General features: G+C 60.1%; 2 protein-coding genes across 6 annotated transcripts; both read left to right on the top strand.

The window, feature by feature from the left end:
* Nucleotides 1–2010: 2010 nt before the first annotated feature.
* On the top strand, nt 2011–5235 carry LOC142067192 (putative E3 ubiquitin-protein ligase makorin-1). The gene is made up of 8 exons (XM_075115604.1): nt 2011–2120; nt 2732–2851; nt 2963–3225; nt 3492–3580; nt 3694–3914; nt 4164–4274; nt 4355–4484; nt 4579–5235. Exons 1-8 carry the CDS (start codon nt 2050–2052, stop codon nt 4732–4734), a joined length of 1161 nt encoding a protein of 386 aa, XP_074971705.1. The 5' UTR covers nt 2011–2049; the 3' UTR covers nt 4735–5235.
* A 163-nt stretch (nt 5236–5398) lies between these two features.
* Nucleotides 5399–11737, top strand: FANCE (FA complementation group E). Of its 5 annotated transcripts, none has more exons than XM_075115532.1 (12): nt 5399–5567; nt 6006–6267; nt 6540–7173; nt 7256–7300; nt 7570–7629; nt 7718–7861; nt 7941–8064; nt 8674–8749; nt 8882–8948; nt 9046–9171; nt 9316–9415; nt 9596–11737. In XM_075115532.1, the coding sequence occupies exons 2-11, from the start codon at nt 6044–6046 to the stop codon at nt 9412–9414; spliced, it is 1599 nt and encodes a 532-aa protein (XP_074971633.1). In that variant the 5' UTR covers nt 5399–5567; nt 6006–6043; the 3' UTR covers nt 9415; nt 9596–11737. The 5 variants fall into 5 exon arrangements, 4 of the variants coding, with proteins under 4 accessions (XP_074971633.1, XP_074971634.1, XP_074971636.1 ...); XM_075115533.1 differs by having other exon boundaries at nt 9316–9410; nt 9596–9899; XM_075115535.1 differs by lacking the exons at nt 5399–5567; nt 6006–6267 and adding an exon at nt 6294–6418 and having other exon boundaries at nt 9316–9410; nt 9596–9899.
* The last annotated feature ends 312 nt before the right edge of the window (nt 11738–12049 follow it).

Below are 12049 nucleotides of genomic sequence, written 5' to 3'. Positions count from 1 at the left end.
ACTGCCCCCAGCCCTGCGGGATGGGGGAGAAAATCAGAAGAGCAAAAGCATAAAAAACCTTGTGGGTTGAGATAAGAACAGTTTAATAATTAAAATAAAATAATAATTATAATCATGTTGATTATTATCATAATTAATAATGATATAATAAAAAGGAAAAGGGAAAAAGGAATAAAAAACCAAAAACACAAGCGATACAACTGCTCACCACCCACCGGTCCGCAAGCCGCGATTGCTGCCTGCCTCCCCCGGCCAGCCCCTCCCAGGTAACACATGGGCATGATGTTCTATGATACCGAACATCCCTTTGGCCAGTTTGAATCCGCTCTCTTGGCTGTGCCCCCTCCCCTCCCGGCTGCTTGTGCACCCGGCAGAGCCTGGGAAGCTGGAAAAGTCCTTGACTAGTACAAGCGCTACCCAGCAACAACTAAAACATCTGCGTGTTATCAACATTATTTTCATACTAAGTCCAAAGCACAGCACTATGCCAGCTACAGTGAAGAAAATTAACTCTATCCCAGCCAAAACCTAAGACAGGCCAGGCTGGGCTCAGGGACCGCCCGGCCGTGTGCTGGTGGGGTGAAGCTGGGCAAGGAGCCGCAGCACCCCAAGATGGGCCAGGCTGGGCTCAGGGACCACCCGGCCGTGTGCTGGTGGGGTGAAGCTGGGCAAGGAGCCACAGTACCCCAAGATGGGCCAGGCTGGGCTCAGGGACCGCCCGGCTGTGTGCTGGTGGGGTGAAGCTGGGCACGGAGCCGCAGCACCCCAAGATGGGCCAGGCTGGGCTCAGGGACCGCCCGGCCGTGTGCTGGTGGGGTGAAGCTGGGCAAGGAGCCGCAGCACCCCAAGATGGGCCAGGCTGGGCTCAGGGACCACCCGGCCGTGTGCTGATGGGGCCAGGCTGGGCTCAGGGACCGCCCAGCCGTGTCCTGGTGGGGTGAAGCTGGGCAAGGAGCGGCAGCCACCCCAAGATGGGCCAGGCTGGGCTCAGGGACCACCCGGCCGTGTGCTGGTGGGGTGAAGCTGGGCAAGGAGCCGCAGCCACCCCAAGATGGGCCAGGCTGGGCTCAGGGACCACCCGGCCGTGTGCTGATGGGGCCAGGCTGGGCTCAGGGACCGCCCGGCCGTGTGCTGGTGGGGTGAAGCTGGGCAAGGAGCCGCAGCACCCCAAGATGGGCCAGGCTGGGCTCAGGGACCACCCGGCCGTGTGCTGATGGGGCCAGGCTGGGCTCAGGGACCGCCCGGCCGTGTCCTGGTGGGGTGAAGCTGGGCAAGGAGCCGCAGCCACCCCAAGATGGGCCAGGCTGGGCTCAGGGACCACCCGGCCGTGTGCTGGTGGGGTGAAGCTGGGCAAGGAGCCGCAGCCACCCCAAGATGGGCCAGGCTGGGCTCAGGGACCGCCCGGCCGTGTGCTGGTGGGGTGAAGCTGGGCAAGGAGCCGCAGCACCCCAAGATGGGCCAGGCTGGGCTCAGGGACCGCCCGGCCGTGTGCTGGTGGGGTGAAGCTGGGCAAGGAGCCGCAGCACCCCAAGATGGGCCAGGCTGGGCTCAGGGACCGCCCGGCCGTGTGCTGGTGGGGTGAAGCTGGGCAAGGAGCCGCAGCACCCCAAGATGGGCCAGGCTGGGCTCAGGGACCGCCCGGCCGTGTGCTGGTGGGGTGAAGCTGGGCAAGGAGCCGCAGCACCCCAAGATGGGCCAGGCTGGGCTCAGGGACCGCCCGGCCGTGTGCTGGCACGGGGCTCCGCGCTTGGCCGGGTCTCAACACCGCAGAGTTTGCGGGGATCCGCTGCAGCGCCCCAGGTTTCCCTCTCTGCCGGTGCCCCTGGGGGAAGCCGTACCGCTGCGCCCCAGCCCTCCCCGGGCAGCCGGGGCACAGAGAGCCCCGACGGTCCCCCCCGGGGTGGGGGGAGCGGCAGGGCGAGGGTTAAGTCGCTGTGCCTGCCGGGCAGGTGACGGTTACCTGGGAGGGGACCGGCTGCTCCCACTCGCCCATCCAAGGCCATAAATAGCCCTGGAGGCGGCCCAGCCCTCTTAGCTGTAGGGGAGGAGATGGAGCCCGGCTCGCTGCTGGCGTCTGGGGCGCTGAGGGCCCGAGGGGGGTGCCTGAGGCCGCTGTGCAGGTAGGGTTTGGGGAGGGGAGGGGGGGTTGGCTGGGAGCAGCTTTTGGGGGAGGTGGGCTGCGAGCCCCTCGCTGCGGGTGGTTTGTGGTGCCCTTCAACCTCCCGCCGCCCGTTTCCCCTGGAGAGTGAGGGGCTGGAGGGGACAAAGCCTGTCCGTCCGTGTGACCCTCCCCTCTCCGGAGCTTGGGGTCCCCCGCAGCACCCCGGCCGGGCACCCCCTTCCTTCCGGCCACAAGCCGAGGACTCCGGCCCCTTTCCATGCCCCCACGGGGAGCCGGGGGCTACCCCAGCCCTCCGTAACCCGGGCTTATCTCTGTGCTCCGCTCCCCAGCCCCGGGGGGAGCCCCCAGCCATGTGCAGCGGCTGCCCGACCCCCCTCGGCCGGCCCAGCCCCGGGCTTCGTTTGCTTTGCAGTGAGCCAGGAGATAAGGCTGGAGGGGCAGGGAGAGCCCTGGCTGCCCGCTGCGCTTTGTCCTTGGCCGGGGATCCGGAGCCCAGGCGCCAGCCCGGGGGCTCCGAAAATACAGCCCCATCCAGGCGAAGCTGGTACCCGGGGAGGGGGCTGGGGGGGGGAGCTCTGACCCCGGCCATGTGGCTTCTCCGGCTTGCAGGAATTTTGCTCGCGGATCCTGTCGATGGGGCCAGAACTGCCGCTTCTCGCACGACAGAAAGTCAGCCCACATCTGCAGGTACTTCCAGAGCGGGCTTTGCAGCTACGGAGAGCGGTGCAGGTAGGGGGCACTGAGGAGGGGGCCTGAAGCCACCAGGGTGGGCTGGGAGCCCAGGAGGTGCCACGCTGGGCTGACGGGACCTTCTGTCTTTCTGTCCCTCGGCTCCTCCAGCTACGAGCACATCCGAGAGGAACCGGAGCTAGTGGGGACCCGCTATCCCCCCGTGCCCCCTGGCCACCGTGGCTCGGAGCCCGGCAGTGTGCTGGGAGCCTGGCACAGCTCGGCCCGCCCTGTCCCCAGCGTGACACATGCGGCCTTCAAGTTCCCAAGCGTGGAGGAAGATAAAGACAAGGAGAACATCCCAGCACCTGATAATCTCCCCCGTGGGGCCATCGGCAGGGAGTTTGTCCTTGCACAAGCTCAGGGTGCCTCAGGTAGGTGCTAGGGTGCCCAGGGACTGGGGCGCTGAGGATACTGGGGTGGTCACGGTGGAGCATCCTGTGCATGTGTCTGCACTTGCCCCAAATCCTCCTCCCTCCAACCCTGTGTAGGGCACTGCTGGGTGTGTGAAAAGCTTTCCTAGCAGTTTTTTAGGTGGGGACCTTAACTGCTAAGCCTGTGCCCTCTGAGCAGCCAGGCTGCCTCTTTGATGATGGGGCAGGGTGTGTTTTTCCCCTCTTAAGAGCTCTCCTGCCTGCAGGCTACCAACCTCAAAGGCTGGGACGGGGTCCAAATTCTAACCCCAGAGAGGCAGCGGTGGAGACAGCGACACGGACTGACCCTGTGGAGGTGGGCTTGGGGGTCTCCTGTGGCTGGGCAGTCCCTGTCACCCCACATTGGTCCCCTTGGCTGGGGCAGTGATGGAGCCAGGGGGTTGCAATGCTGTGCTGCTCTGCTCACAGGTCCCCACGGAGCAGGGTGCTGCGGCAGCCCTGGTCCCCACCGCGGTGCTGAGGGCCCGGAGCGAGGCCGTGGTGTGCGGCATCTGCATGGACCGGGTTTATGAGAAGCCACTGCCAGAGGAGCGGCTCTTTGGGATCCTCCCGAACTGCAGCCACGCGTACTGCGTGGGCTGCATCCGCAAGTGGCGTCGAAGCCGGGAATTCCAGAGCGTGGTCATCAAGTGAGTGGGGCTGTGGGGACATGGCAGGATGGTCACTGTCACTCCTGCACCCTGAAATCCTTCCTTGGGTCTGGTGATGCAGCTTTGAGGTTGGAGTGACTTTCCTTCAGGAACAGGCGCTTGGGAGCTGTGATGGGGACAGGGATGCTGGATGAGGGAGCCGATGGGGGTCTCATGGGTTGTGGGTGCTCAGCCCATGCTCCCTGCTCCCTCTCTGGGAAACCCACCTGCACCCATTACCTTCACCAGGGCCTGCCCAGAGTGCCGTGTCACCTCCAGTTACTACATCCCCCACAAATACTGGGTCTCGGAGGCGAGTGAGAAGGCGAAGCTCATTGAAACCTTCAAGGCGCGGACAGGGTGAGTGCTTGGTGCTGCAGGGCTGCGGGCTCTGGGCTGCTCTGGGAGCTGCACTCGCAACTGTGCTCTGAATCCCACAGGAAAATCAGGTGCAAGTTTTTTGTCCGGAACCACGGCCGCTGCCCGTTCAAGTCAGACTGCATTTACCTGCACGAGCTGCCCGCTGGCCGGCCGTCGCAGCGCAGACGGCAGCGGCCGAGGATGCCCATCGTAAGTGGGGTGGCATGTCCTGGGGGGCTGAGGCACTGCGTGGCCGTGCAATGCGGCTGGAGGCCAGGGGCTCATTCTCTCTCCTGTGCTGCAGGAGTTCAGCCCTACTCCCTCAGAGAGCTCTGATGAGGAGGAGGAGGAGGTCTGCATGCTCGAGTGGGCTCTCACCCTGGCCCTGATGGACACGGACTTTCGGTACTCACGTTACGGCCGCGAGATGCTCTTCACCGACTTCAGCGACTCCGACTAAGCCATGGGATGCCCCCCTGGGCCTGGGTGCTGTTGGTGGCAAGGAAAGGTCTTCTGGAAGGGAGAAACATCCGCTTTTATTGTGTTCTGCTGCTCCTGGCATTGGGGTGGCTCTGGGCATGGAGGGTGTTGCAGGGGTGGGATGGGGAAATAGTCTGGCTGGTATTTATCAGCCTCCCCATGTCGATGGCTGAACCCCTGGCAGGTCTCACATCCCTGCTCCCCCCAGGAAGCTGGGGTTGGGGTGGTGGTGACTGAGCTGCAGGGGTCTCGGGGCACTGGGGCACAGCACCCCCCTTTCCTTGCCCACACTTCCTTGGCAGTGCAGCGCTTGGCGCCCATGGGGAGACCTCCTGGGAGCTGAGATGGGGTCTGGGATGGGGTCTGGTTTTATACATGTAGGGGTGATGTGGGGGGAGCTGGGCAGCTGAGGGGGACATTGTTTTAAACTGCTTTTAACCAAATCTGGATATTAGGAAATAAAATGGGCCATTTAAAATAACTCTGCCTGGGGACTCTTCTTCGGGGGGGGGGATACGCCAGCCCCCCCCCGGGGGCTGGAACTGTTAGGGTTTCGCTTTAAGGGTTGATTTGCATAATGCATAAATTTTTTGCGTAGGCGGGGTTGATTTGCATACGGGGCGCGCTTTCTCCAGGGGGCGGGCCCGGAAGAGGCGTGCGGTGGCGGGACCGGGGGTGGCGCGGGGTACCCTGGTCCCGGGTGGTCCTGGGGTTGGGGGCACAGCGGGCCCCCTCCCCTCCGCTCCCCGCGGTGTGTGAGTGCCTGCCCGCTGCGGGCCGCCCCGGGGGGCGGGAGCGGAGACCCGGGGCACGGTAATAACCGGGGCGGTGCACGGCCGGGTGGCTGCGGGCCCCGGGGGGGTCAGGGCTGCTCTGTTCCCAGAGGGGGCTGCAGTGGGGCAGGGGGACCACCGCCAGCAGCGCTTCTGGGGTTTTCCCTCTGGGCGTCCCCAGGGAGGGCAGCGGGGGGAGCGTTGAGCTGGTGATGGGGGAGCTGTGGGCCAGGTGGGTTTAGAGGGCTCAGAGGAGCCTCCGGTCCTCTGGCCCGGCTATAATCCCCGGTAATGCTTCTACATCCTCGGGTGGTGAGGATGACCATGGACCCCGCTGTGTGCAGGTAAGGGCAGCCCCCAAAACTGCAGCTGGTGGGGGAGGACCCCGGGGTTTGCTCCAGAACACGCTGGCTGGGTCCTGGGTGTGCCAGTCCTCCCTGCACCCTTCTCGGTGTGACCCACAGAAGGCTCTCCCCAGTTTTCTTGTAGGTGTCTGTGAAGCCCCCCAGTGCAGCGATGGAGCCCCAGCCCCTGCCCTGGCTGCAGAGCTTCGACAAGCCATGCCGCCTCCTGCTCCATGCGCTTGCCTCTGGCTCCTCCGGGACGCTGGCTGCCTTCCGAATGCTGCAGCGGGTCCAGGCCCACGAGGGACCAGGGCAGGCGTTTCCCTGGCACGCCTTCACTACAGCCCTGTGCGCCGAGGAACCCACGCTGGAGGGACCGGAGGGGGCCCTGGCTGTGTGAGTCGGCCCTGTTTCCAAAACTTGGTGTTTTGTTGGAGGTTTGGCACCGTGCATCCTCTTGCCCCTGGTGCAACAGTCCATACGCGAAGTCCGTATCGTAGCAGGGACCAACCAGTCTTCCAGCTCGAGTCTGCAAAAGCTGGTGAAGGTGTTTGCTGCTTCCTCTTGCTTCCTAGTCTGGTTAGACCCTGCTTCACGGGGCAGGTTGGCAATAAGGATTCGGAGATATGCTCTGATGCGTTGCCTCTCCCTTTTCTCCTGTTTTCCAGCAAACCACGTCTGCTGCTGCTCCCCGTTGTGTGCCAGAGAAACCTCTTCTCCCTGCTCCTCGTGATGCAAGCCGTGGTGCCGGGGGGCTGCCTCAGCCGGCTGCTCCAGGCTGTGGAGCAGGATTCCCATGTGGATCCCTGGGTGCGGACGCTAGGGGATCTGCTCCAGCAGGGACCGAGGGGAGAGGGGTGCTCCCCACCTCCTGTTCCCTTGTCTTCCACATGCCAGCAGCAGCTTAGGTGTCTGTGCCAGAAAATTGCCCAGAACAGACCAGAGGGGCTAAGAAAACCGAACTGGTTCTTCAGCAAGCAGCCTGGTGCTGCTGGAGACGTGGCTGACACTGTGCTTCAAGGTGGGAAGCGCAAGAAAGTGTCGGAGGAGAGCCTGGAGTTGGATGTGGAGAGAGAGGGGAAGAGGTTGCTGCTGGAGGAGGCAGCGTTTGATTCCCTGGGAGCCCAGGAGCGTGGGGATGTGGCAGGGGTGGAAGAGGAGGTGCCTGGGGATACTTCAGGAGACAGATCTGCTCAGAGCCTGGCTGAAGCTGTGCCGGAAAGCTCCCAGCAGGGTGCAGCCGGGGAGCCCAAGAAGATCTCCCAGGCAGGGCTGGCAGCAGAGGTCCAGTCCTTTCTCCAGGTACCAGGCAGAGATTGCTTTCCCCTTCCAGCCAGTGAGCCTCTGCGATCTGATTTCTCTTCCTTTACCTCATTTTCCACAGGTGCATGGACCGAGGCTGAAAATGCTGCTGCAGAAGTCGTCCAATGTAAGCGGTCTGAACAGGCTAGTGCCGGGGCCTCTGGAAGGGTGGGAGAGGAGGTGGGTTTCACAGGGGTGACTGGAAGGGGATAAAAAGCCCTGCTATCACCTCCTCTGGGCTCAGGTACTAATACCTGCCTCCACCTCGCAGGGATCTGCTGTATGATGGGCAGCCTGCTTGAGGGGTCAGTGTCGGGGGGGCGGTAGGGAAGAGAAAAGCCCTGGAGCTGTGTTTTGTGGGTTGGTGTATTACTCAAGGACAGTGTTTCCTTCCAGCCCTCAGAGCTGAGCATCCCGCCCGAGCTGCACATCCTGAACAGCTGCTCTCCCAGCCAGGTGAGCCTAAGTGTCTTCGTTGAAACCGCCAGTGCCACGGAGGGCCTGCTGCTGTCCCTAACGTCCCTGTCCCCTCTGCCATCCCCAGCTTGAGGGGCTGTGCTCCTTCCTCCAGCTCTCTGCGTGCCCAGAGCACCTCCTGGTGTGTTTCTGCAGCTGGCTGCTGGCTCTCACCCCCGACCTCAGCTACACCAGTGCGGCCATCCTGGCAGAACAGCTCTTTCTCAGGCGAGTAAGTGCTGGGGCCAGAGGTTTCCTGCACCCCGTTTCCCTCACCGCCATCCCCATCTCCTGCCTTTTTCTGCCCGCAGGTCCTGTCCCTCACCCAGCCACCCTCCCGCCACCTCATGACTGCCCTCGCTTCGTTTTGCTCCAAGTATTCCCAGCCCTTCTGTCGAGTCCTGGTGGCCGCGGTCCTGCGGGAGCCGGGGGAAGGTGCGATGGGCTCACAGGAGGCCCAGCTTGTTCTGGGAGCAGCTGAGGGAGCTGGGCAGGGATGGTGGGCTGCATCCAGCAGGAAGGGAAGCCCCAGCTGCAGGGTGCTGTCTGCTGGGAGGCATTTTTCACCAAAATGTGTGTTAGGAGCCACAGAGGGGTGGTGCAAGTTTTATCTGGGCAGGTGAACGCTTGAGAGTTAGGGTGGGAGATGGGTGTACAGATGCCTGAGGTTGAGAGGGAGGCCAAGCTGGTTTCCAGCCTCAGCTCTCCCTAAGAACAGATGCCATCCTTCCATGGACTCAAGGATTCCTGACAGCCCCTAATGCTGGGGCCAAAACTGCCCCAGGTGGCACGAGAAGAGGGTCCTGCTTGAATTCCTGGCACAGTAGCATCCCCTTTTCCTAGGGACTGGTGCTAATTAAACACTTGCTACAGATGGGCAAAGGAATCTTGATTATCCTGACGGGTGGAAGGGGGGCACTGCATAGCTTCTGTGTGTCCTGACTAGGATGTACCCCTGTGTGAAGGGGTGCCAGGAAGGGTTAGGCATGTCCTGTAGATTTGTCAGCCTTCGGAGGCTCTTCCCCATTCTGCTTTGCCCTTCAGGTGCTGAGCAGATCAAGCTGGTGTGCGAGCTTGTGGAGGAGTGCCTGGAGCCAGACTGTGTGAGACTCGTGCTAAGGTAAGAGATTACAGGGGCCACAGCTGTGCTTTGGCCGTCATGCCGGCCTCGAAGGCTCCGGCTGGCTCTGCCGCTCAGGAGCACCAGTGAGACCATGCAAGCATCACACCTCCTCTTCACTGTCCTTTGCAGCCAGGTCCTGGAGGTGCCTTTGTCAGAGAAGCTCCTGCCAGTGCTGCAGGCTGTGCTGGGGCGGCAGGTGAGGGGGACCCCCTTGTCCCCCCAGGTTTCCTTGCCAGCTCCATCAGCGCTGGAGCAAGGACAAGCTCTCCTCCCCACTCATGGCTCTCTTCCAGGAGGTGCTGCCCCCCGAGCTCTTTGATCTCCTGGTCCTGACCCTGTGCCGGCAGGCCCCAGCCTTTGCCATGTCGCTGAATTACGCCAAGCTGGTGACGGCCGTGCTCACCCTGTACCAAAGCCAGGTGAATAAGACCAGGCTGGGGTCCTGCAGATCAGCTGGTGAGCTGTCAGCCAGGGCTGCAGCTGACCCAGGACGTGGGCCCAGGGGTCTTGGGTGGGCTCCTGGCAGTGCAGCTCTCTGAGCACCTTGTTCCTCTCCATCCCAGGTCACCCCAGCCCACCGGAGCCGTCTGGCTGCTGCTCTGGATCAGAGCAATGCAGCTCTGAAGAAATCGCTGCAGGCAGTGCTGGAAGGAGCCAGGTGAGGTGGGTGCTGTGCCCTCCAGGCTGGGGTCTCTTTTTGGGGATGGCAGCCTCCATGCTCCTGGTCTTGCCCTGGGTGGTGGGAAACCACGGAGTGCCCGCAGAAGCTGTCCTGGAGTGTGGTTGGTGGTGGGTTTCCCTTTTCTTGAATTTTTTTTCCTCCTTTCTCTTTCCTCCTCCCAGGTGAACACCAAAGGGAACCACAAGGAGATGGCTTCCTTGGGCAGAGGATGCTCATTAGGTGGTGGTAGCTGCAGCCCAGTCCCTCACTGGGATTCACCACCAACGTGTTGGAGACCCAGCGAGCGTGGGCTGTGGCACACAGAGTGCCCACGCCTCTGCCCGGGGCCTTGCAGCAACACCTTGCGCTCAACCGGCATGGTTTGAGGTGGGCCATCGCTGGGCGACACCACCCCAGCCCCACGCACGCCCCGAGGCTTGAAGATGAGTGTTTTCTTGTTTAAACAATGAATACGTTTTCAGTCAACTCTCTTGTCTGGTGTGTCTCTGGGCTGCCGCAGAGCCCGCTGCGGGCGCCTTGCCACACTCAAGATGGCAACTCTCACCTTCCTGCCCTGCCATGCTCAACATGGCGCCTCCCTCCCCGCCTCTCCCAAGATGGCAGCAGAGGAGGAGCTGTGGAGGGGCCGGGCTGCAGGATGGCTCCAGGCACTGGTTCTCCTCCCTCCTCTTCCTCTCTGCTCCCAACCTCCAGCGGTCCAGGCACCACAAAGCCCTGGACTGCCCCACATCGGCACTGGGGCCATGGGCATGAGGGGTGGCCAGGCTGCACAACGCCTGGATGGGGGTAATTGCATAGAGGTGACTCTTTGTAGATGATTTGTGGCCAAAAGGTGGCTTTTTTTTTAAGCGGGAAAACAAAAAAAATTCCATTATTGCTTTAACAATGGAGTAATGTTGGCGCACAATTACTTGAAGAGCACCTGAAGGTGGGCTGCAGCTGATCCTGGGCCCAAGGCCAGCTGTCATTTCTCCTTAGAGAGGAAATGTTGCCCGTTTTCCCCGTATGTTCCCTTATAAAAAAGGATTTTCCATCAAGCAGGTCCCCATGTTACCCAGCCAGGCAGCAAGAAGCTGCAGAAGAAGCAGAAGCCCTTCTCTGCTTTCAGGTCCCCTTTGGCTTGATGAGTATGCCGGTTGATGTGATGTCTCCTACTCTGTGCCAGCATCTCTGATAACTTTGTAAATCTGAAGAGCTTGATTGAGCATCCATGTGTCTCATCAGTCTGGTTTGCAGGTGCCCCTGCTTGTTTTGACCTAGATACACTTCCTGATAAAAATGGAGTGACATGGCTGCAATATTTCCTGTGTACGCAGCTGGGAACTACAATGCTTCATCAAGGGCTGATGCTGGTAAGGCAGGTTGCTCCTTTATGGCTCCAGTTCTGCACAAAGCTGGCAAACCTTCTCCTTGCTCACAGTGGCAGCCTGCTACCCAAGGCAGAGAGTCGTCATCTTCAAAACCTCCATATTTCAAGTGCTTTTCTAGTATTGTGATGGCCCAGAGCAAGCAATGCTTCCTGGTGGAGTTCACAGGTCCTTAGTTCTTAACACATCACTGAATCAAGACATAAACTGATTTGAGGCTGTTTGGAGATAATAATTCTGGACTAGGTTTAATTGACCATCGTGATTTTATCTTGGCTCAAAGGAGCCGAGGCTCAAGTGGTACGTTTCGTGCACATCACCTTTCTTTCTGGCTAAGCTGTTTTTCAGGTGATGCAGCAGTGATCTGCTTGGTTGTTTATCTGGTCTGCAGGGATTTACAAACCTCAGGATGCAGAAGAGTGGGGTTTAGATTAAGAACTGTCATGGTTTTGGCTGGGATGGAGTTAGTTTTCTTCACTCTAGCTGGTGTGGTGTGTTTTGGATTTAGTGTGGGCATAGTGTTGATGGCACACTGATGTCTTAGTTGTTGCTAAGTAGTTGCTAAGTAGGTGCTAAGTGTTGCTAGGTGGTGCTTATACTGGTCAAGGACTTTTCCAGCTTCCTATCCTCTGCCAGGGGCTTGGGAGGGGGACAGATGAGACAGCCGATCTGGGCTGGCCAGGGCAATATTCCATATCATATGATGTCATGCCCAGTATATTACCTGGGGGAGTTGGGGGGATGGAGTGATCGTGTCTCAGGGACTGGTGATGTTGGTTGGCAGGTGGTGAGTGGTTGCATCACTTGGTTGGATGGTTATTCCCGCCCCGGGTTTCATGTGTCTCTTATTTTCCTTTTCATTATATTGTTGTTGTTGTTGTTACTATTACTGTTTTATTTTAATTATTAAACTCTTCTTATTTCAGCTCACAAGTTTTCTTACTTTTACTCTTCCAATTTTTCCCCCATCCCAGTGGGGTGGGGGGAATGAGTGATCGGCTCTGTGCTGTTTAGTTGCTGACTCTGGGGCTAAACCACAGGAAACTGATAAACTTGAATTTTCTGCTTTAAATCTGCCTTCCCCCCCCCCCCCCCCCCCGTTTTGCCAAGGCCTGCAAGCGGCTCTGCTCTGTGTTGCGTTTCTGGTTTTCCACATGGCCATGAAGGCACTTCTCATTGCAAAGTATTTAGCGATACTAAATAAACTAATAAACTAATAAAAAGTGCTTCTACAGTGTGACTGTTTTC

This window comes from Phalacrocorax aristotelis, chromosome 21 (assembly GCF_949628215.1).
Source record: "Phalacrocorax aristotelis chromosome 21, bGulAri2.1, whole genome shotgun sequence".
In the NCBI taxonomy this organism is placed as follows: domain Eukaryota; kingdom Metazoa; phylum Chordata; class Aves; order Suliformes; family Phalacrocoracidae; genus Phalacrocorax; species Phalacrocorax aristotelis.
This window is presented reverse-complemented; position numbering and strand designations above follow the sequence as displayed.